The sequence below is a fragment of the Hyaena hyaena genome, unplaced genomic scaffold, assembly GCF_003009895.1.
Source record: "Hyaena hyaena isolate Hyena2069 unplaced genomic scaffold, ASM300989v1 scaffold_172, whole genome shotgun sequence".
Taxonomy (NCBI): Eukaryota; Metazoa; Chordata; class Mammalia; order Carnivora; family Hyaenidae; genus Hyaena; species Hyaena hyaena.
This window is the reverse complement of record NW_024080804.1, coordinates 2,351,262-2,376,596: the sequence shown is the minus strand read 5'-3', so window position 1 is coordinate 2,376,596 and position 25,335 is coordinate 2,351,262. Positions and strand designations below refer to the sequence as shown.

At 36.2% G+C, this 25,335-nt stretch overlaps 1 protein-coding gene across 5 annotated transcripts in view; it reads left to right on the top strand.

Annotated features, from left to right (window-relative positions):
• Positions 1 to 25,335, top strand: part of CNTN4 (contactin 4) — a 778,655-nt gene that overhangs the window by 531,796 nt on the left and 221,524 nt on the right. For all 5 annotated transcript variants that reach the window (XM_039240293.1, XM_039240289.1, XM_039240291.1 and 2 more), the window contains one exon: positions 13,243 to 13,338. In XM_039240293.1, the coding sequence (XP_039096224.1) occupies positions 13,243 to 13,338 (96 nt within the window). The remainder of the gene's footprint in view (positions 1 to 13,242; positions 13,339 to 25,335) is intronic.

The following is a 25,335-nucleotide window of genomic DNA, read 5'->3' as shown; positions in this document are numbered from 1 at the left end:
TGCATTTTATTCTTCTTTGGATGCTACAAAAAACATTATACATTTACCCTTATATGTTTAATATGTCATACAATAATAAATTTAAAATAAGAGGAAACATCAGGTTATCTGGAACTAGATAGTCTGGATTCAAATTTGGGTATTACTTACTACCAATGTAAATTTAAGCAAATTGTTTTCCTTTTCTGAGTCTCTGCTTGCTCGTACATAAAAGAGACTATTTTAGTACCCACCTCATGATATGGTCAAGATGATTAAATGACTTAATACCTGAAAAGCAGTTAGATTAGTGCCTGGCACAGAGTAAGCACTGAATAAATCTTAGCTCTCTGCTCTATTTTTACCACTCCAACCCAGAGCCACCTCTGAATTAGTACCAAACTTCCAACTTAACAAGAAGGATGTGGGGCGCCTGGGTGGCTTAGTCGGTTAAGCGTCCAACTTTGGCTTAGGTCATGATCTTGCGGTTCGTGGGTTCGAGCCCCGCGTTGGGCTCTGTGCTGACTGCCAGCTCAGAGCCTGGAGCCTGTTTCAGTCTGTGACTCCCTCTCTCTCTGACCCTCCCCTGCTCACGCTGTCTCTCTCTCTCTCCTAGAAATAAATAAAACATTAAAAAAAAATTTAAAAAAAAAAAAAGGATGTGAACATTGCTCTTATCACTTGAATCTTAGGATTCCTTAGCAAAAATCCAAAATACCTTCATCAATTCACCATTTCACCAGTCACACACATACACGTGCGCGCGTGCACACACACACACACACACACACACACACATTTCAGGGACATTTAAAAATGTCTCTATCTTTTGCCCTGTTTTGTAGTATCCTGCTAACCATGGCTTCAGCTACAGTGTTTAAAGAAGTCTGTGGAAATTGAGTGCCACAGTGAAGTTTGATGTGGTAGACTTTCTTGGTTCAGAAGAGCAACTTTCACACTGGAATCTTCTGGAAACTCCAGCAGAAAAGTTATGAGGCAGAGACACATCTGGAAATGTCAGAATGGAAAATGACCTCAGGAGTAACACTGCACAGATGGAAAGATGTCAGGGCAGTGCTGACATGCAAGATGAGGCTGTCGCTAGATATGAGCTGGTCTCATATTTTTTGAAAATGAGAGCACTAGTAATTTCAGTGGTTGATGCAGTCTGGAGCACGCTTGATGCTAGAGCTCTCATAAGAGCCCAGTGTCACCTTGCAGTAGAGTGAAGTGGTGCCCTGCATTGCCTGTGTGCATTGACCTGCATTAAAGAAACTGGGGAGAATGAACAAGCCTGCATGGGGGAAGGAGAGGAACCAGGTCATTGGTTCTGACATAAACCCAAGATCAAAGCCTCTTGGTTCCCATACACTTGGGTTTACCATCTGTGCAAATGGAATGTTGACTGGGTGATGTGCCCCCAGCAAAAAGTACCTCCTTTCATCTCCCATAGAACCTTCTCTCTACTGCTACAGTACTGATTACTTCCTTTATACCTTGTATTGAGCTATTTATGTGCTTCTCTAATATAGATTGTAAACTTTTTTTTAATTGTTTAATGTTTGTTTACTTTTGAGAGAGGCAGAGCATAAGCAGGGGAAGGCAAAGAGAGAGGGAGACACAGAATCTGAAATAGGCTCCAAGCTCTGAACTGTCCATACACAGCCTGATGTGGGGCTTGAACTCATGAACCATGAGATCATGATGTGAGTTGAAGTTGGATGCTTAACTGACTGAGCCATCCAGGTGCCCCAGATTGTAAACTTCTTGAGATCAGGAACCATTTTGATTTATCTTCATATTCACACCATCTACCACATATGACACCATAAAGAATATAAATGGGGAGAAGGGAGGAAGTAGGGGGAATGAGGGAAGCAGCTCAGACTAAACAAAGGATGGTGTTGTGGACTGAATGTTTATGTCTCCTCAAAATTAATATGTTGAAATCTTAACCCCCAGTGTGACAGTATTAAGAGGTGGAGCCTTTGGGAGGTGATTAGGTCAGGAGAGTGGATCTCCCTTGAATGAGATGAGTCCCCTTCTAAGAAGAGACAGGGAGGGCTTCCTATCTCTCCATTCACTACCACGTGAGGATACAGTGAGGAGACAGCCTTTTGCAACCCAGGAGGCAGATCTTCACCAGATACCAGATCTGCAAGCATCTTAATCTTGGACTTCCCAGTCTCCAGAACTGTGAGAAATAAATGTTTGCTGTTTAAGCCACCCAGGCTGTGCTGTATTTGTTATAGCAGCCCAAACATACTAAGGCAGTAAGATTCCCCCAGCTCTGAAATTCTCTGGCTCTGTAGGATTTCTGAGGCAGAAGACAGTAATGTTCTCTTAAAGCAGCCCATAAATTATCACAGTACTGGTTGGGTGATTGTCTGCCTTTAGGAAATCAGTGTATATTTAGCATGCCTGCTCAGTTGTTTCTGCCATTTCTTCAGTTATTTAGAGTTATTTTGGAGTTTTATGTTTGTTTTTGCTGGGGAATTGCATTAAACTTTTAGATGCAAAATGAAAATATTTATTAGGCTCCTCAGATGTTACCTGAACTAACGTGACTTTAACTTCAGTTCTAAATAAGAAAGTACAAAACTAAATCAAGACTGCTGTGTCACTTGGCACTACTTTGCACCCTTCTTGGCATTCTCTGTGGGGGCCAAGAGCTGAGTTGGCAGAAGGAGAGTGATTTATTCTTGCACATTTGGAAGTAGGAAGGAAAGTAAAAAGATTCTACTTTTACATGACCTTCTTCTTTTAAAGGTTCATACCAATTTTCCCTATCCTATTTTTTCCTATGTTTTCCTGACTTAGTTTTCTACAGCACTTATCACTGTCAAAGATACTGAGTGTGATTTATTTATTTTGCTAATGGACATTCTATACATTTTAGCCTCTTAAAGAAGAGATTTTTTGTTTTTTTGTTGTTGTTGTGGTGGTGGTGGTGGTGATTGTTGTTGTTCAATAATACATTCCGTGTGCCTATAAAGGTAGCTGACATACAGTAAGTGCTCATTGTAAGCATATTACAGGTATTGATTGAATCTGTATTAGTTCTCATCTGCCTTACCAGTGCATTTAAAAGCAAGGGGCTTGAGTGATGGCATATCCAAAAATTGGCAGGTTTACGCCACTGCAGCCTTATCTCTGATTTCTCCCAGAAAATAAGAACAGTGAAACAGCATCCGGAGCAAAGTCTAAGTAGATGATGAATAAACACATAACTTGCATGTATATTTGATGATAGTTTAATTTCAAAACTGTAATGAGATAAAAATATATGGTTGAAGTTGCCAAAGCAACTTAAATTCAACATAAATAACAGCTGCTCTTCATCTGGGAATTTCATTTATATACAGAACTTTTTTTTATGTCCTTAAAATTTTTAAGTAGTACTAGATACAGCTTATGCAGCATCCGGTACCCCAAGGAATATTTTATACTCGAAGAAGGGAAAGGAAAAGGGCAGAGAAATATCCTCTTTGAGCCAGTGATTAAACAAACCTATCCCTTCCAACAGCTTTGATTTCCCCAAAATAATTAGAGGGCAAGGCATGTCCAGTTTCTTAGGAGCAGTGAATACAAAAAGATGCATTTTCCTTTATAAGTCACCATTCCCTCTTTTATTAGTTCAAATATCCAAAACCGAGAATGTGGTGAAGACTCTTGGATTTGCATTTAAAGCAAAACCTTATTGCAGAGCATAGAGCATCAGGAAATACTGTTAAAGTATGCCTCTCCCTTTAAAGTTAGCAATCAGTGTAATTTCTTCTCAAGCTTCTTGGGAAAAAATGGCTACTTTTTTGGATAGAAATAAGAGCGTGTTTAAACATATGAGCACTTACCTAGTTTCATATTTAAGGAGGAAGTGAGAAACTGCCCCTCTTAGAGATTGTACCCACCGCCACTCAAGGCTAGGCAAGCTTGAAGGTGAACCCAGTGCTCATGCTTGTCTCTCTAAAAGGTTAACAGAATAAAAGATGTGGACTGAAAAAAATTGAGATGAAAAGATTTCTTTCACTTTAAAGCATGATGTTTCATGACCAATGTATGGCTGGTAGATTTGTGGTCTTTAGGGTTTGCTCATGATCTGTGGCCTATGTATCTCCATTTAGTAATATGTTCCCAAGGTTTTTCCTATAGATTACTGACTTAACAATGGCTTCCTGTGCATGCTTTTTCAGCATTTCTTCAGAGAATATTTATTCTAGTGTTACTTGAATATATCTGATTTGCCCTCTAGGGTTGCCCATTTTTTAAGAAGACTGGTACAATGAATTATAACCTGCTAATTTTAATTTTCAGAGTGGAGAAGAAAAAGCTATGAAGTGAAAATACAAAATGAGGAATCATGTTTCTTTCTGTCAAAACTGTAATGATCATAAGTCTATCAAATTACAGAATTCTCACTCTAGATGAAAAACAGATAATTGTATGATATATCACTGACTAGCTGATAGCCCTGATCACAAATAACAGACCCATGCAATTTGCATGGTGTTGTTTGATATTTTCATGATCTCAGGCATTTCCTAAGCCTCAGGGGTCAGTGAATGGGAGAGTATTTCTTATACCAAGCAATGAATTAATTTCATATGTTGATTGTATTTCAGTCTTAGTATATCTCTAAGCTTTCATATTAAGGCAGGGTAGGTGGTTTGAGTCCCTTGATTAGAGACCTAGTCTTAAAGGCACCATCCAGAGCATCCCTGGCCATGGAGTAACCAAAGGTCTTTTGTAACATGACAGTGTGTCATGTGGACAAATACAAGAAAGTTCACTTTAGGCCAACAGGTCTTGCTGACTCAGTGTGTGAAACAGGAAGGGAATCGATGGTCAACAAATGTTAAAATGTATCAAACACTGTTTTGGACACTGTGCTACAAACTGATAAAGACTGAAAAGATTCCTACCCTAGTGAGCCTTCATCTTGGGGCAAGGAATGGTGGGTATGGGAGACTATAAGCCAAATAGCAAAGAAACAACTAGTCATTACAGATGCTGGTGACAATTGCTATATAAGACATAATAAAAGGGTGATGTGATGGAGAGTTACCGGAGCCAGGTGGTGGTCTCCTTGAGATAAACCCTTAGAGAAGGCTACTCTGAGGAGGTGACATTTGAATTGAGTCCTGAGGAATGGGAATGATAAGCCAAAAGATAAGTTGAGTGCATTCCTAAAGGAAGAGCAACTATAAAGGTCTTAAAACAGGGTTACCCTTAAAGTGTTTGAAGAACAAAAAAAAAAAAAAACAAGTGTTTGAAGAACAGAAAGCAAAACATGTTTATTACGGTATAAATAAGGAAGGTAAAAAAAATACAGGAAGTGAGACTGGGAACATAGGCAGGGACCAAAATCAAAGGGCCTTTGTATAGTCCAGTGAAGATTCCATATTTTATTCTAAAATTTACTAAGCCAAATCCTTTTCTGAAACCTTTGTTTCTCTTTATGTTATATAAATATGAAACCAAAGATAGGGAATACAGCTGCCTAACTATTAACACTCCTGAGTCAGGATGATATGCGAAAAGAGATGAGCTCCCGTAGAGAAAAATACTGGTAATAATAGCTTGTATTTTAGAGCACCTGTCTCCAAAGGAGAACAACATTATATATGATGCCATATCACACTAATCGCCGTAACCTTGTGAGTTAGGTAGATACACGTTTTTATGGAGTACATGGAAAAACTCAAACATTTTAAATCAAGTTGTTCTTTGACTTCTTAAGTAGCACTAAGGTCTAGATAAAGTAGAATATGCCCCCAAAAAATGAAGAAAGAGAAAAAAACTAATTTGAGAAATAAAAAGAGCTACCAGGAGAGTCATAAACTTACAGCACAAAGGGCAGCAAAGCAACCTTTATTTTCTTGAAAAGTCAAGAAAATATTAGAAGATTGGTGAAAAAATGTGAGTCTCAAATAGTCAACTACACAATCGAATATGGCTTCAGTTTTTAATGAGAATTCTATGTAGAAAAGAGGCTAAATATATACATTTCTGGATTAGGTAAACCTGGATTCTAATTCATTCTCTTCCTTATAGTAGATCTTTGATCTTGGATGTTAATTTTTTCTTTGTATAAAATGGGATTAGTAATAATGCTTATTTCATAGAGTTATTGCAATGATTAAATGAATGAATACATTGAAAGTGAGAAATTGAGTTCTTTACGGAAGCTAATTAAAACTAGTATTCCTTTTTTTTTTTAATTTGCTAAATAGTATTTACAAAGTGATTAATTTCTCAAACAGTCCACAGAAGCCTCCTTAATTCATAACATACTTTAAGCTTTTGCCTAGGCTTTGTTGCTGGAAACAAAAAATGACACAGTAATTCGGCATAAGAGAAAGAAGAGCATAACTTCCTCTTTTAAAATGAAAGATTGCAGACCCCAGGCAAATTTGTCTTTGGCAATTTCTACACACCTTTCTTCATCCTATTTTTTAGGTCATTAATCCCTTCTTGAGCTTTCTAAGCCCTATTTACCTTCCCCATTACTTCATAGATAACATTTTCTTTTGTTTCTTTTTTGGCTAATCAAAACTCCCATTCAAAGAATCCCTACTGCTCTTATTTACTTGTTAAGAGGAAGCAATCTGATTGGATTAATTCACCCTTCACTGTAAATGACTACTGGAAAGGTAATGCATTTGCAGCCATTTATGTTTTTAAAATGTAATTTCTGTAATTCCAAAATAATCCCTAAATTATAGAGTTTTCATCTGACATGACTAAGGAGGGTAGAAAAAAAATTTCAGACATTTGGAGGTTGAACATTGTGCAGTCACAGTCAGCACCTGGGAGAGCTCCCACAGGCTCTTCCTTTGTATTTGGAAATAAGTGCTCAAAGAATTTTCTTAGGGATGTCCGTAGCAGCAGCATTAGGGACAATGAAAAGAACAGGTCGTAAGCAAGTCCTATGAATGACTCATTTGTAAATTGAGTGTACATTAACTTAGAAATATTAATAAAGCCCTTTGTTACCTATACAAAGATCTCCAGGAAAGAGATTTGCTTTACTTTATAATGTCAGACCACCACCTAGAATCAGATTTTAGTCCCTTACATTAGGGGCCAACAAATTGGGGTATTTAATATCAGATGTTTAGCATAGACAGAGGGTTTTTTGTTTTGTTTTGTTTTTTTGTTTTTTTGTTTTTTGCTTTACTCACTTGTTAGAAAGATAAAATAACTGACACCAATACTTGGAACAAAAAAGGAACTCAAAAAATATATGTTGAAGATTGAATAAGCAAACGGAAAAGTTAATGACACAAAGAAAAGCAAGATACTGACAAGCATATCTATCAATATTTTATAATCATGTATATATATATATTTTTAATTTCCATTTATACTCTTTCTATTTCCAGCTGGTATGCAGTGTGAACTTCTAAAATTTTAAGTTCAATGAATAAATTTATATAATCAGTAAATAATACATTTCATTATTTCTGTTTTGAAACAACACATGTTTGCATCCTTTGTAGAAGATAAACCTGTATCAGTTTTAAGTGTTTTATGAAAATGTTTCCACATTTACATTAAAAAGTAGCACAAGCTCTCTCAGACCATATCATCATGGATTCTTAAAGAAAATTTTCTGAGTCTAATATATGTGAGTGTGTCTTAATTGTAAGTCATATAAAGAATATAGTTCATTCACTGGAAAGGATAGGGTAGCTGGCTTACTTCAGCTACTGTCTAGACTTGAAAACGCAATTAAGATTAGGAAATGTAGGTGTATTTTAAGTCCTATTAGCATTTTTTGTCATGGTAGGATTGATTTGACCACTCTGGTGTTACTTAATCTGGTGGAAGTTTAGACTCGCAAGCTTTTCCCCCAGTAACTTTCTGTATGCTTTCCTTAGATGCCAAGAAATGATCATGATAATGCCAACATTTATAGGCTACTGACTTTGGATTAGGCAGTATATTAAGTGCTTTATATGCATGATCTTAATCTTCAAAGAGCTCTATGAGATAGCTTTTTTTCCCCTAATATTAGAGATGAAGAAAGTGAGGTTTTAGGAGATTAAATAACTCACCTACACTGTACAGCTAGAAAATAAGAGTACCGGATTTGTACTCAAATCTTCTTTTGACTACAAAGCCAGTATGTTAAACAATTATACAAGTTTTCCTCTTGCTATATATTCTCCCTGGGAAACCCAGTCAACCATGTCAGTTTCACTAATGGCTTCTTCCTTCTTCCTGAGTGAAAGAATGTAAAAAATATGGCTTGTAATTCCTAAGGTTTTATAAATTCAGACTTATTTTCGGTATGAGTCTCTAGAATTCCAGAAACTGTGCAAATGTGCATCCATAAATGCATACACTTAGGGAACAAATGGCAGAGTCAAGACCTAATTTTAAATATGCCACACGATAATAAATTTTTAAAGTTATGTTCCAAAAACACCCCTTAAAAAAACAAACAGTGCAATCATCATTATGGAAATCATATTCATAACTAATGTATTGCTTGACCATTTTTCCAAGCTGATATTGATTTCCTTATTGATTGCTACTTCATAATTGGAGGAAGCCATAACAAAGGAAACTGGTGATGGAAATTTCTTGTTCTAAGGCCACCCTGTAAGAATTAATAGAATCGAGGCTTATCCAAATTAGGAAAAAAATGAATTGGTATTTTTTTAGTATGTAGTAAATAATACAGTTGTTAAAAATGTATGTATGACTTGCAAGGTTTATGTATCATTCTTCCTCTCCCCTTTTCTCCTGACTTTGTGGATTCTCAACAAACGATATGTCTTATGATCTCATTATCCTCTTCTAGACATTTTAAAACTAAACTTAAACTCTTCTCTGAGTGGTCCCGCCCTGTGAATGGCTTCAGCACTTCCATGTTCAGGGTCATGAGTAGTCCCTTAGTGATAGCCTAAGTGAGTTACTTTTTCTCATTTACTGTTATTTGTCAAAAAAATACCTTGGAACCTCTTGATGTTTTCTCTAGAGTACCTCCAGATATTTGTTGTAAGGTATCTTTTCCTTTCCTCTAAACATTTAATAACTTTATAGACAAGAAATATATGGAGATTTTTTTACCCCTCACTTTCTGATTTAGTCTGCAGTCTGAATTATAAGTATTTTCATGTACTAAGGCTTTTTATTCTTTATCACATTTTGCAGCTTTAAGACCTTTGTATATGTTTACTTCCCCAGGAATTTAACTGCTAAATCATTTCCTTTACACACTTGATACACATTCCAAGTACTATAGCATATTTTCTAATCTCATTTAAAAATGAAATGCTGGGGGCATCTGAGTGGCTCATTTGATTGGGCGTCCAACTTTGATTCAGGTCATTATCTCGCAGTTCGTGGGTTTGAGCCCTGCATCGGGCTCTGTGCTGACGGCTAGCTCAGAGCCTGGAGCCTGTTTCAGATTCTGTGTCTCCCTCTCAGTCTATCCCTCCCCTGCTCATTCTCTCCCTCTTTCTCTCTCTGTCTCTTTCAGAAATAAATAAGAAACATTGGAAAAATGAAATTCTGATATTACATTCCATAGCAGAATAAAGGACAATTGTTCCCACAGAAAAATATGATATGAAAACACTTCTGCCACAAAATTGTACATCCCTTAGCATATGATTTCTAGAAAATTTTATGTAAAACACTGATGAATGAAATCGACAGTAAAAAGTATAGCCAATTACTTTTTAAAGTCTACGAATCACATGTCAGTGAACCATATACAGAGCTGGGAAAATAAGCTGTTTTGAAAAACCAAAATACATAGATATTAATTCCTTATCACACATATACATCATTTATTCAACCATATCTTTAGTAACTGACTGCTTTGTTGAGCTACCTTCCTAACAATACAACAAGCATGCTTCTTAATAGAGTTGTTTCTGATTGTTTTATCCTTCTTCAATTTCATCCTTTTTACCTACTATTTAAATTTCCTACATTGAGTACTCACCCACAAGGAAAAGCAAAGGAATAAAAGATTTGGAACCAAATGTGCCTACTCATTGCTTTGTGCATTGAGATGTGGATTTTCCTACATAATCACTAAAGAACTTACAATTTATTCAAATATTTTTTTTTTAATCTCTGAGATGTTGAGTAACTAGTTTGAATGTTCTTTTTCTCTGGCTTCCACTAAATCAGTGAGGAAGCCAAAGATTCTGCTATTTGAGATCAGTAGCTTTAAAGGTAGACAGATATAAATTTGTATTTTTCTGACCACTTCTTAGGTGGTAAAGATGATACTGAACCTCTCAGAGTTTCACTTATATCATCTCCAGATTGGGAATTTAAACTATGATGGAATAAATGAGATCTATATGAGAAGCACTTGGAACATGGTATGACCTCAGTACATTTTGCAGGTAGATGCTATTACTGCTATTAGGGCCATGGTCATGGTAATAGAGCATTTATCCATAATATATTCTATCTTGTAAAGTCTGTGGTCACTGATCATTACCCAGGCTTTGGAAATAAAATGACTTTAAAACATATAATATGTGTAGAACTACTGCTGAGAAAGACCTGACCATGAGTCTACAAGCTTCAAAAAATACCCATTCACACATATAGTTCTTTGATTTGTATCATTACCATGCTGCTAGTAATTAGGATCTGGATGGATAGTTATATCTGAAAAGACCAATATTGGACATGAAAATTTCCCTTAAACGTAGGCATAAATATAATGTCCTTTGTTTATTAGTACCTATAGCTCTCTACAATTCTCTCTATAATTCATTTAATTATTAGGAACACTCTTATAAATAGAATGCTTATGATTTGCCACTGTATTACAACATTCTTCAGTGGCAAGAACAAATATATTGAACACCAGATTTGTAGCACAACAATGTTTGTGTTTGGCCTTGTGCTTTTCAAGTATTATCTCATTTAATCTTTGCCCATGACTCTTACTTTAAAACAAAGCACATTTATCTGCATTTATTTATGAGAAAATGAAGACTTGCCCAAGGTCAGTAACACAGCTAATACAAGGCAGAGTTGATTTCAAAGTCAAATCTGTCCAAATGCAGTCTTTTTACTCACTATGTAAGTACGGTTTGCCATCTGGAATTTATATCAACTAGCTACTGAGAAATATGTCTAAATATTTTCTCAGATACCAAATTAGTTTGATATATTCTGACTTCCCAAACCTTGTAGAATGGCATGAATTCATAAACTGAAAAAGAAGAAACAGGAATCCAGTTTTTCAAGCTCATTAAGGACAGTTAAAAATCATTACATGTGCTTCTCATTTTTTTCCTATTTCCCTTCTCTAATCAGAACCATGGTGGATTTTGCCTAGATAAGACTTCACCTCTATTATCTCCTACCCCTTAAATTTTTGTACAATTCTGGTGATGCAATGGGATGTTTGTACAAAAACTTAGATGACATATTCTAAGAACATTTACACAGAAGTGACAATTCAGAGTGACTTACTGTCACTTTTAGGGATGATGGCTTATAATGTTAAACCATTTTCCATAATAAAGTTTTGAAAATCTCTCATTTAATCTTTTCTGAAGCCTTCTCTAACCATTTCCTTGGGAAAAAGTATTATGTCTTAACCTTACCTTATGCTCATTGGATTAAAAGAATTTTATTACAACAGAAATGTTATTTAAGTTAGAGTGTTTTTTGTATTGTGCTCAGTATGTCCTTCAGGTGTCTTGTTTCACACCTCAGCTCTATCATTCTTTGGCTTCCTATGATTAGGAAGTCCTGCCCACTATACACTTGGGTCCCTATGGGGCAGGAGCTCTGTTCTCACAGTGCTGTATCCAGGGCTGACAACCAAGTGATGGTTAATGAAATTTTTATAAGTACTTAGTTGATGAAAATAATAATGTATGATCTTAAAATTTGCATAATTCCAGAAGAAGTTGGGTAATGAAGACATGTATGTGTCTAAATTTTCTTTAGTATCCTGACATTTCCTTAAAGTCAAGCCTAATTGTAGAAGCATCCCATTTTTTTTTTTTTTTGACTGCAGGAAGGCTGCCACCTTCTCCCTCTAGCTTCATCACTTATTAATGTAGCCTTTAACAAAACTCATGGTGCCTCTCTTTTCTATACTGTTAAATGGAGACATTAATGGTGATTAATCCATATAATTGTTGTTAGAATCGCTTCAGATAATCATCATGAAATACTTACCAAAATGGCCAGCATGTAGGAAATAGTCAATAAATATAACTGATCTTCAGTATGCACAGCTAGATGACTTGCAACCCTGCAGAACATACTTGGTTAGGAATAATCCTCAAATCCGATAAGAGGTTATTAAATCAAATGTTTTAGACAACAAAAAATGAAATAGCACTTAAAATACTTCTTGTTGGGAGGATTTATTTACATTTAGGAGGATAGGAAAAGACATTTCTTAAAACAGTAATATGTCTGTCACTGTATTAGATATATTTTACATTAACTCATTTTTATTGGCAACTGCTTGTTCACTGACTCAAACTGTGATCTTAGGTTTGTAATGTCTTATCTTTATAACCAGCTTGATCTCCTTCAAAGAGGGGAACATTTTTTTTTCCCAAACAGAATCTTGGACACTACCTTATAAATACTTAAAAATACACAAAAAGATACTTTGAAACGATTAAGTGTATGTGCATACATCTATTTATACATTGTATATAATCTGTGTACATATTCAGAAAGAGTCATATTCTAGCTACATATGTAGAGTGACGTATATAATTGCATATAATAGAATGGTTTGTGAAGTGAATAGAATTGAGTATCAGATATCATGAATGTACATTCTGATAATATTTAATTACAAAAAGATGTTGAGGAAGTCACTTAACATCATTAATCCTTGGTTTTTTTCATTTAGATATGCACTGTCTAATAGGATTTTCTGCAGTAATGCGAACAAATGTTCTATTTCTCTGCTGTCAAATATGGTAACCAGTAGCTACATGTGGCTGTTGAACTCAAAATGTAGCTGGTATGGCTGAGGAAATGAATTATACATTTTATTTAATTTTATATGTTTTAAATATAAATAGACATATGTGACAAGTAGCTCCATTACAGTATAGATTACAGAATTATGGATGACAGCACAATATCATGTGAACAGAAGCTACACTGAATTTCCTTGATATGGGTGATACAGTGGCTGTTTTTCAGCAGAAGACTGTCCTCTTTTGAAACTCTTATATTCTCTCATAATATCTTAGCCTTTATAATTTAAACCCTTTTTTCCTTTACTTCTCTTAACAGATCTTGAAAACTTTAAAACAAGAACAAGAAGCACTGTGTCTGTCCGTCAAGGTCAGGGAATGGTACTTCTTTGTGGCCCACCAGCCCATTCAGGAGGTAAACTATAAGTGCACTGAAATGTGCACACTTCACTTCACTTGCTGCTATTTTTCTTATTGAGTTTTCTCCCCTTGGCACTAGCTACAAGAAGAGTGTCATTTGCAGAGATTCTCTGTGTCAAGGAAGAATCGTTGTCAATGCCTCCCATAATTAGGATAGGAAAATATCAGATTCTGCAAATGGCCCACCCCATTGCTATCTAGCTGGCACATGGGGAAAGACACCTGAGTCACCTGAAATAAGAATCCTGTTGCTTAGTAAGGCAATATAGGTAAAACTGCCCATGCTTTCTCCAACTCGATTGGTTTCAAAGATGCCATTACTTTATTTTGTCCTGTTTTTTGGTTTGAGAAAGGATCAGATCCAGAACGCAAGTCTTCTGACCACAGAATCCAAGATCACTTTGTAAAGACTCGTGATGACTAGATGAGTTAAGAATTCATTTGTTTTCGTTTTATTTTTTTCAAGTTTTGTTTAAATCCCACTTAGTTAACATATAGTGTAATATTACTTTCAGGTGTAGAATATAGTGATTCATCACTTCTATACAACAACCAGTGTTCATCACAACAAGCACCCTCCTTAATACCCATAAATAAGTAAGTAAATCACTAAAAAGTAGGGAATTCATTTGACTGCAAACAACTAAAAATCCAGCTAACACAAGCTTCAACACAGTTTGTTTTGTTCTCACACACATTTCCAAAGGTATGTAGCCTCAAGCTACACCACTTCTTGAGGATGTCTTCCAGGGTGCAAACCCATTCTTGCATCCTTTTCTGAGGTCCTTTACAGGTGTATGGCTAGGGTAGCGAGTGTGCAATCCAGACGGGCAGAAATGGGAACAGGCAAGAACAAAAGTCAAAAGTCTCCATCTCAGTTTGCCTTTGTGTTATGAAAGGTTCACTTTGCCAGAAAGCTTTTCCCTTCATGTCATTGATTACCTACAGAGGCAAGAGAGATGGAAAAATCAAGTATTTTGTACAGGTAAATTTGATGGCCGTGAAAAAAAATAATAATTTTGATAAGGGAGACTATGGAACTTGCAGTGTCTGCTAAAAGGACTAGCTAACTGTAAGGCAAATCTGACTGCCATAAAGGGCTCAGCAGTGCAGAGGCTTAAAATATAATGCTCTTTATTAAGATTCCTCTAAAGTTGTAGTAACAAGATTAATAGACTTCTTGGGAAGTCTGACTCAAACTTGAATTTTCTAACTGCTATCCTTATTATTATCTTAATTTTTTATTTGGCTTAACACATAATGAAGGAAGTTTTAAACTGAGGATTTGAAAACATCCTTTTATTTTTGTCCCTATGTTCTGAAGTTGTAACTTTTCATTTCTCATCAAATGCCCCAGCTAACTTTTCAAGTAGGAAATAACAATTAGCAAAATAGCTGAAAAGACTTGTACTTCTAATATGATGAGTATAAAAGCAGATGGAGGAGACCCCTCTGAATCTAGACTGAGGACATGGACTTGTTCAGCATTCTGGGTTGTGAAGACTAGCAGAGAATCCAGATTAAATTTCAGTAGTTTGTATTCTGAAAAATGGGTTTACTCCTTAGGACTTGAGTTTTCCCTTCAAATTAGCATCAGAAGCATTAAGTTTGGAGTCCAGGACATGATATTGAGCCCTAGCTCTGTTTCAAATCATTATTTGATACTGAGCAAACTTTTTAAAAATTTTCCATACCACACTCTTCTTTTCTATAAAATGGTGAGATCAAAGGAAATCTATCAGATCCCTTTTAGTTCTGTCATTACGTGGTAATAACTCAATAAGAAAGACTAAACGTGTTTATTAACTATGTTTGCATTATTGAATTCTGCCATTTATATGAAGAAACCAATTAACTGGACCTATATTTAGGTTAAAGTGAAGTTCACTCAGACTAACTTTTCTTATTATAAAATCTGATCAAAATAAGAATTGGAGGTTTTCCTAGTTTTTACTGCAGTCTACCTCACAGCATTAAACTTTCATAACATGGCAGCAACTCCAAAAATTAATCTTGTAGGCTTATTAAGAAAAAAAATACCCCAGTACTCCCTGGTATAATGGTATCTTTGGGAAAGGCAAAGCACCTGAAGTGTTGCTGTGCTGCTACGCAATGAGACACCTGAATGCTTTCCCTTCCCACAGAGAAATATATTAAAAATTTTCACAGACATCCCCTGAAATGTGCTTGTCTCTGCTGGCAGCAGTCAGCAGCTCTGAAATCCAGTTTTTTGAGCTGTGCTGACATTCCTGACAGTCTTGATGGTGAAAGACAAGGAAATAAATATTCTCATTATGGGCTTTATTAGAAACCGCATGCTCAGTAACACCGTGGGCAAGTCAGGCAAGGCAAGGGAATTTGTAAGAACACAAAAAGGATATTGAAGGTTGCAAGAGAGTATCTCAGGCAGCCATAATTTTGGGGCAGTGGAGTCAATGATTACCTGATGAAATCCCCCTAATTACTCAAAACCCTCCAGTGCAAACTGTAGAGCAGGGGTTCTTTCATTGCTTCTCCAGACTGTGTATCACCTGAACTCTGACAGAATCACCATGAGCCGCTGGACATACTGAGCATTTTAGACCCAGCATATGGTATCCCAATTTCAATTGTAACAGATCACACAGAAGGAAGGAAATGAGTCGGCCTTTTATTCTATCAATGGGACACTGAGGAATGGCATGAAATCCATTGTAAAGGATGCTGTATGTCCTGTCTCAAAAGCTGTGTGGTGTCAGACCTTTTTATGGTAACATAGAAATGAGCAACAATTAATCTATTTTGAAAAGCATTTCAGACAGCAGGTGTTTCCAGTACTCTATCAGTCAGTACATGTAGCATCTTTGTCATCTTTTGGTTACTAGATACAAATTCAGTTGTGATGTCATTACATAGATTTTAGTATTCAATTTTAGCACAAACACCAAACAGTGGAAACCACTGTGATGGGCTCTGGTTGTCTGTGATGTCCCTTCATATTAGAAATAGAGTTTACCGAGATCCAGAATTTTCACCTGGCTTTCCCTCACCTCCAAGTCATTTGGCACCAGGAATTCATGATCCTTAACCAACACTCTAATTAAATAGGAATAGACCTGAAATACTTTGAGATTTTTCCTACCACAGTACTAAAATTGTATTATTCAACCGTGAATTTCTCATAAACAGTTCAAGGGAGGTTTTTGTTCTCACCCTCCTCTTATATGTCACCAAGATTCTTGCTACTCAAAATGTGGTCCATGGACCAGCAAAATCTGCCTTACCTGGCAGCTTATTAAAAAGACCATTTCAGGCTCCATCCAGGGCCTGCTGAGTCAGAATTCACATTTTAGTAAGAACTCAAAATGATTCATATGCACATTAAAGTTTGAGAAGCCCTGAGCTATTCTCTCACATAAACCTCACTTTGGCCAGTGGTGAGTAGGAAGCTGAGGCATAATCAGGGCAACATGTTAAAGCCATGGGTGCCCAACCATTTCCCAAAGATATTTTGATTCCACAAATCTGGGGCAGGATCCCCAAAACTCTTGTTTTAGAGACTCTGAGGCAGTACCAGATTTAAGACCCACCCACATTGATCATCTTCCACAAAGCCGACCCAGAATCACACCACTGAGATGGAATGCTTTGATTTCCTTATCACCCAAGCAGAGAGGTCACCTCAGGCTTTACCTTTACTTCATTTATTTTTGTGGTTGTTGATAAGAGAGATGAACAATCAAGAAAAGACTGGCTTTTTCTCAAGTATATATCTTCAAAAGTAGCATTTTACATTTGGCCAGCTTTTACTACATTATTATTAGTGAAAGTATGGCTTCCTAGAGTATTAAAAAGAAACCACGTGATTCTGATTCTAAGATGATTTTCATTGTTATGAGTTTTATAGAAACCAGCTATTATTGTCATCATTAGATGCTTTTACACAGAATACATTTCCATTAAATTTGGATTCTGTTCACATGGCGTGAGATGCAGGGACCTTACAACAGAGCCTCTGTAGAGTTCTTTATGGTGTTTATAATGCTTTAGTTTCCATTATATTATCTCTGATCCTTACCATAATCCTATAAGAAGTAAGGACATGCATTTCATAGATAAGGAAATTGAAGCAAAGAGATTATGTGGGGTCATACACTAATCAATGGCAGGGTCAAGTGTTATCTTTGCCTGGAACATGACCCTTTTTTTTTCCAGTCTAGGAGATAACAGCAGAAACAGGTACTGGATTTTCTATACTGGTGATTCTTTGGGGCCCATTCCAGATCACTTAAGTGTGCCTTTCTTGAGAGGGGTCCTCTGGCATCCTTTATATTTTTTAAAGCACTGTACATGATTCTCATCTGCAGCCAGGGTGGAAAATGTGTATCCCGGCATTACAAAATCAAGTAGATCTTGTCTCAGCAAAACCTCTGTATTTGCAGACATCTCCAGGGTCCAGGAAATTTGATTTGATATGGACATATCCACGAATATGATAACCCTAAAAGAAGTCTGCCTTCCCACAGCGTCATTATTTCAGCTGGATCATTTTGTTTTTACTCTAGGACAGAGGAAAAAGCAGGAAACTAGGACACCAAATTCCAGGTCCAGGTCTCATATTAGCTTACTATGTGGTCTTGGGCCAATTACGTAACTTCTCTAGCCCTGTTGGTTTCTGTCTTTCTACACATACTGTTTCTATCATCAAGATGTCACCTTCAGGATCAGGCTCACCCAGTTTCTTTCATTTTATTTTTAATATTTATTTATTTTTGAGGGGATGGGGGATGAATGAGTGGGGGAGGGGCAGAGAGAGGAAGACAGAAGATCCAAATCAGGCTCTGTACTATGAGTGCTCAAACCCATGAACCATGAGATTATGACCTGAGCCAAAATCAGGAGTTGGCTGCTTAACTGACTGAGCCCCAGGCTTACCCAGTTTCCTAATGAGTTCAAACTATGCTGACAGGTCTTGGGCCTGGACTGATGTTGCTATGCTAAAATGAGTGTCCTCTGTGCCCAGAATAATCTTCAAGACATCCACATTTTGTCAAGTGTCCAGCTCTGCCCAGCCCCACTCCATGCCAATTCCCAACTCCTGCCCCGTCCCGGCTCCCATGCTTACCAGTTCTATATACCTTCAGTCTTCCAGGTACATCTTTATTTACTCCAAATACCAATTCATTTCACTGTAGTATACACACTAAGTTTAGCTCTTGCCCTCATGTTTCATCCAAAGTTGCATCCAGCTCCAAACCTGGGACAATAACACACTGTCCTGCGGATCTTAAGTATTGCTGACATCTAAAAGGCTTACTTATGGGCTCCATCTGCCATATCAGACTCCTTGGAAAATTAACATCAGAATGGGTAGGTTCTAGTTTTATCACCCTGTCATTTGGACAACTGGCCACTTTCTTCAAGAAGCAGCCCCACTTCCAAGTTTCTCTCATCCATGTTTTAGGCTGTCACTCTTTCCCTAGATCTTTGTTCTCATTGTAACTCTCAAATCTTCATACAGTATTATGTTATACAAATAATACTTATATTTGGTCTGTCAACCTCTCAAATATGTTGTTAGAGTAAAAACATGTAATAAATGTGGCAGCATTTTGCACAGTTAAAAGCTTCATGAAATATGCAGGAATAAATTTACCCAAGAAGTTGAAAGACCTATACTCTGAAAACTATAAGACGATGATGAAAGAAATTGAAGACAACACAAACAAATGGTAAGATATTCTATGCTCATGGGGTGGAAGACTTAATGTTAAAATGTCCACAGTATACAGTGCAATCAGATTCATTGTATTCCCTATCAGAATACAAGTAACATTTTTCACAGAACTAGAACAAATAATCTTAAAATATGAATGGCACCACAAAAGAACCTGAGTAGCTAAAGTAATCTTAAGAAAAAACAACACATCTGGAGGTATCACAATCTCAGATTTCAAGATAGACTACAAAGCTGTAGTAATCAAAACAGTATGGTACTGGCACAAAAACAGGCACATAGATCAACTGTTCAGTATAGAGAGCCCAGAAATAAACCCATTCTTATATGGCCAATTAACAGCAAAGGAGGCAATAATACACAATGGGGGAAAAGACAGTCTCTTCAATAAATATTGAAAAAGTGAACAGCTACTTGCAAAAGAATGAAACTGGAATAGTTTCTTACACCATACACAAAAATAAAGGCAAAATGGATTAAAACCATATATATATGAGATAGATATATATATATATATATATATATATATATATATATATGAGACCTGAAACCATAAAATCCCTAAAAGAAAACATGGACAGTAATTTCTTATACATTGGCCCTAAAACATTTTTCTAGATATGTCTCCTCCGGCAAGAGAAGCAAAAGCAAAAATAAGCTATTGGGACTCCGTCAAACTAAAAAGCCTTTGCACCACAAAGAAAACCATCAACAAAATGAAAAGACAACCTACCAAATTGGAAAAAATGTTTACAAATGATATATTCAATAAAGGGTTAATATCCAAAATATGTAAAAATTCATACAACTGGACACTAAAAACACCCAAATAGTCTTTCTAAAAAATGAGCAAAGGACCTGAATATACATTTCTCCAAGGAAGACATTCACATGGCCAACAAACACATGAAAAGATCCTCGCTCAATGTCTCTAATCATAAGGGAAACACAAGTCAAAACTATAATGAGATATCACCTTACACCACTCTGAATGAAAAGGACTAGTACCAAAAAGACAAGAAATAAGTGTTGGCAAGATGTGCACTGTTGGTGGGAATATAAATTGGTGTAGCCACTGTGTAAAACGGTATGGAGATTCTTCAAAAAAAATTAAAGATGCAAATACCATATGACTCCGTGATTTCACTACTGGGTATTTACCCCAAGAAAACAAAAACACTGATTTGAAGAGATATGCACCCTTATGTTTATTTTAGCATTATTTACAATAGTCAAGATATAGAAGCAGCCCAAGTGTCCTTTAGTAGGTGAAAAGATAAAGAAAATGTGGTGTGTGTATGTGTGTGTATATGTGTATATATATGTAAATATACGTATATACATACAATGGAATATTACTCAGACATTAAAAAAATGAATGAAATATAGGTATACCTGGTGGCTCAGTCAGTTGAGTGTCAGACTCTTGATTTGTGGCTCAGATCATGATCCCAGGGTTGTGGCATTGAGCTCCGTGTTGGTTGCTGAGCATGGAGCCTTATTGGGATTCTCTCTGTCACTCCCTAACCCTGCCTCCCATGTGCATGCACACATGCTCTCTCTCTCAAAAAAAAAAAAAAATAAAAGTAATGAAGTCTTACCATTTGTGATAACATATATGGACCTAGAGGGTACTATACTAAGTGAAATATGTCAGACAGAAAAAGACTATTATATGATTTTACTTACATGTGAAATCTAAGAAACAAACAAATGAAAACAAAAACAACCCCACAAACTCATAAATACAGAAAACAAACTGGTGGTTGCCAGAAGGGAGGGCTGTGGACTATGGGTGAAATAGGTAAAGGGGATTAAGAGACACAAAGTTCCACTTATAAAAGGAGTAAGTCATAATCAATAATGTTATAATAACTTTGAGTGGTGACAGTAACTAAGAATATCATGGGGGGTGTATTGCCAAATGTATAGAATTGCCAAGTCACTATATTATACACATGAAACTAATATAACACTGTAGGTCAACTATACTTCAGTAAAAAATCGTATATATTAGGGGTCAATCAAACTTGAGTAAACCACCTTTTATGGTATTTCTATGGGAAATGCATACTGAGTTTCTTGTCTAACCCAAGAAACTTTATATATTTACTTAAAAAGATATTGCAATTCAATGAGGAAAAGCTAACCTTTAGTGATAGGTAAAGTAGTGTACCACAGACTACTAGGTATTGTTTTGGTTTTGGGTGGGTTTTGGGTTTTTTTTGTTTTGGGGATTTATCTGGCATTAAACATTCTTAAGACTCTTGCTTTTGCTCTTTAACTGTACCATATTTCTTTGAAATATATGAACCTGGACTCTTTTATCTGAAAGGTAATGGTCTCCTTTTTTTTCTTCTTACTTTGCCAATCAGAGGAGATATCAACACATTAGTGATTTAATCAGCATAGAGTAATATGAAACCCTCTGGAAGGCAATGCTTTTCTTCATTTGTTAAGCCTCCCTTTTTGCATTCATTGAGCAAAAAAAGAGCCACATTGATCAGCAACTACTTGTATTAAACTGTTCCACACAAGTGGCATGGTGGAGTGTTTCCATGGGAGTGTATCCATAGGAGGATAGGTCAGTAGGATGATTTGTCTTTATTACACCAAATACAGGCTCCATTTCTCACAGCCATGAGACCATTTAGCTCAAAGAAAGAATCGGCAGAAGAAGGAAAGGAGGGAATCAGTTCTTGTATGTGTTAAAGAATGACTTGCTTGTCCCCCAAAACATATGACCACAAAAATCACAATCAATATTTCTGATGTCAATCATCTCCACAATTAGTTAAGCCTATTCTACCATGCTACTGGCATACTTTTTATCTTTGATTTTCCTGTCAGCTTTTTACAACAGCTTGAATGTTTTATGATCATGTTTTTGATTGCTTTAGTGTCAACAACTATGTACATATGAACAGAAAAAGCGAATACGTAAGTAGCAAACATTTCCTAGCCATAGAATAATTCTAAGCCACATGCAGCCAATGACAAATATCTTAAACTAACCTGTACAGAGAATTTCTGGTCTGGGTTCTAAGAAGAGTTCCTCAGGAATGATAGTCGTATACTTTCTACCAATTTCTCCTTTTAGTTCTAGTAAGAGACAATGCAGCTGTTTTGCAGCTATACCAAATCCATACACTTAGAAATAAACCGAACTACTTAATAAATAGTAATTAATTAAATTTCTTTGCTTTCAGTAGCCTAAAGAGGATCATTTAGATGATTTCAAGAAATTCTTTTTCTGTCTCTTTGTTTCCTCCTTTGCTTCTGTGTACATGTTAACTTGTTCATCATTTGGCAGAAACCAAAGCATTTTAGTTAATTAATGATGGCCCTAATTACCCAGCTTCTCTCCTGACAGCTACTGTGCTTTTAATTTGGTGATAGGCACTATGTAAGAGTATTTGTGGATAGATTTAAATTCAGATTGGAAATGTCTCTTTTTAAACATAGAAAAATATCAAAGACGTTATCTTCAGGTTTGATTCTTAGAATTGGAGGCCCATTGATCAGTCAAAGTAAGGGCCAAACACATTAGCACCAAAAGGAAATGGTATTTTGGAAGTGAGATTTGATCCACAAAGCTGAATGATCTGCAAACTGTGATCATTCAGCAAAGCTCGATTTCATGTTGAGCTTTCTCTTTTGGAGTTGTCCTGTCCCAGAAAGCAGTGAAGGATGATATGGTGTGGGAACACAGGTGCTACTTGGGATGTGAAGAGTCTGGAGATATGAAAAACGCATTACATATCCAGTAGAGTACTACCAGGATGTACCAGCCAGAACAGAACAAATGATCAACACTGATCTTTCAATAACATGAACCTGGCTGAGCATTTCATAAATAATCCAGCAGGCAATCACTGCAGGATGTATGGGAACCATTGTTGTTTTAATGCTCACTGGAAATATACCCAATGAATCTCATCTTTTCTGCTGAGGAAGAAACAAGCAGCTCTTTAGATATGTTTTCAGCAACGAATTGGTGTTTTGTCAGGTCAGTGCATCATGATGTTACATTGAATTAAGGAGGATAATGGTGTGTTACATAGGATGAGGAAATGCCGCCTGAGTCCTAGAAATTTGGAAATAGACTCTGGTTGGAAGATCAGAAATTGAAAGCTCCAAAATTTTCAGTACTATCAGGAATCTTGATCCTGTGAGAGTTACATCACAAATAAGAAGTCAGCCACTTTTCTGATATATGTATTTTTTAACTCGTTCAGTTAGTTTTCAGACATTTAAGAAGAAAATAAGTAGGCCAAATCAAAGTCTAGAGAAAACTACACATTTGGGCAAGAGAAGTTCATAACCAGAAGAATAAATTGTGGCATTTTGTCTAAAGATAGGGTTATAGCTTCTGATTCTATGTAGCATCAGAATACTGATGTAAAAGAAAGTGATTTAATTAAGTAGTTGTATATTTATCAAGGATGAACAGTACGGATTAAAAACTTTTTTTAACCCATCATGTTGATACATGTTACTCGAGACATGTAGAATAAATAAAAAATTCCAGATGAAGCAGTAAAAGTTTTACAGACAGACCAACTCTGTCTATACAATGAACTAGAAGATAGGTCAGATCTTTAATTCAGTAGCTGATTGGGAGAATGTTCATGCTCTCTTAGGTAGATGCTGGCTGCTAATGAAACAATGGGCTGCCATTCTGTACTAAACCGAGAAAGCTCTTCATATCTCCAACTGTAACACACATCAGATAGTTGCAGGTTAACACATTATCATAATCTTCACTGTCTAAATTAACCCCTGGAAAGGAGTTGTGTTATAACAACACTCCACAGGAATTCATAAATGCATATGGCAGGCACAGCTGGAGAGATTGTTGCAGTTGATAATGTAACATTTCAGAAATATCCAAAGAATCTCTACTTTATGAAGTAATTTGGAATGTGTATGCTTTCTCATTCCCTTAAACAACACATAGACTAGAGAACACCTAGGAAATACCAAAATAGTTTGGTTTTAGATGTTTGAGGCCAGGTTCTTATAACTTCATACAAACTTTTGCCTTCTGAAAAGACAACATTTTACAAATCAAATGTAGTTGATTTAAGTATCATATTTCTTCCATTTGTGGTTTCCACTTACTGTAAAACAGGGTAGATATAACACAGCTCTGAAATGAACACCTAAACATAAGAAAGACATTCCTACACCTTCTCATCTGTGAGTTATGCTATCATTTGCATTTGTTCACTATATCTGCAAGCCAGCATCCCTTATCAATGTACAGTTCCAGTTTATTTCAGTGGAAAAGGTTGTGATAAATGGGATTTATAATTGGGTCCTAGTAGAGTATTTAAATTAGGATTTCAAGATTGAAAAGAATAGATTTCCTTTTAAAAATAAAAATAATATGACTTTGACAGAATCTCTCAGTTGCCAAGGCATTGGTGTAGACGTGGCAAATATAGCAGTGAGCAAAAACAGAATGGTTCCCCTACCATAGGATTTACAGGTCTGCTGAGGAGTAAGGGAGTATTCAGACTGTCACATTGGAATGTGTGCTTTTGGTTGTGGGCTGTATGAAGAATAGGGCTCAATGATCTGATCATGTGAAATATAAGCATACCTTAGATACTTTGTGGGTTTAGTTACAGATTGCTGTCATAAAGCAAATAGTGCAATAATGCAAGCCAAATGAATTCTTTTCTCTGTACATATGAAAGTTATGTGTACACTATACTGTATTCTATTAAGTATGCATTAGCATTATATATAAAAAAATGGTGTTCATGCCTTAATCAAAAATACTTTATTGCTAAAAAATGCTAAGCATCATCTGAGCTTTCACTGAGTCATCTTTTGATTGGTGGAGAGTCTCACTTCAATATTGATTGCTGCTAATTGATCAGGGTGATCATTCCTGAAGTTTGGAGTGCTGTGGAAATTTCTTAAAATAAGACAGTGAAGTTTTCTACATCAATTCACTCTTTCTTTCACTGGAACACTTAGAGACAATTGTAGAGTTATTAATTGGCCTGGCTTCACTATTGTTGGGAAGGAAAGAGGGAGGCCCAAGAAGAGGGAGAGAGATGGGGAGATGCCAGCTGGTGGAGCAATCAGAATATATACATTTATTAATTAAGTTCACCATTCATATATGGGCACAGTTCATGGTGCCCCAAAACAGTTACATTAGTAACATCGAAAGTCAGTGCTCACAGATCACCATGACAAATATAATAATAATGGAAAACCTTGGAATATTGCAAAAATGACCAAAATGTGACACAGAGG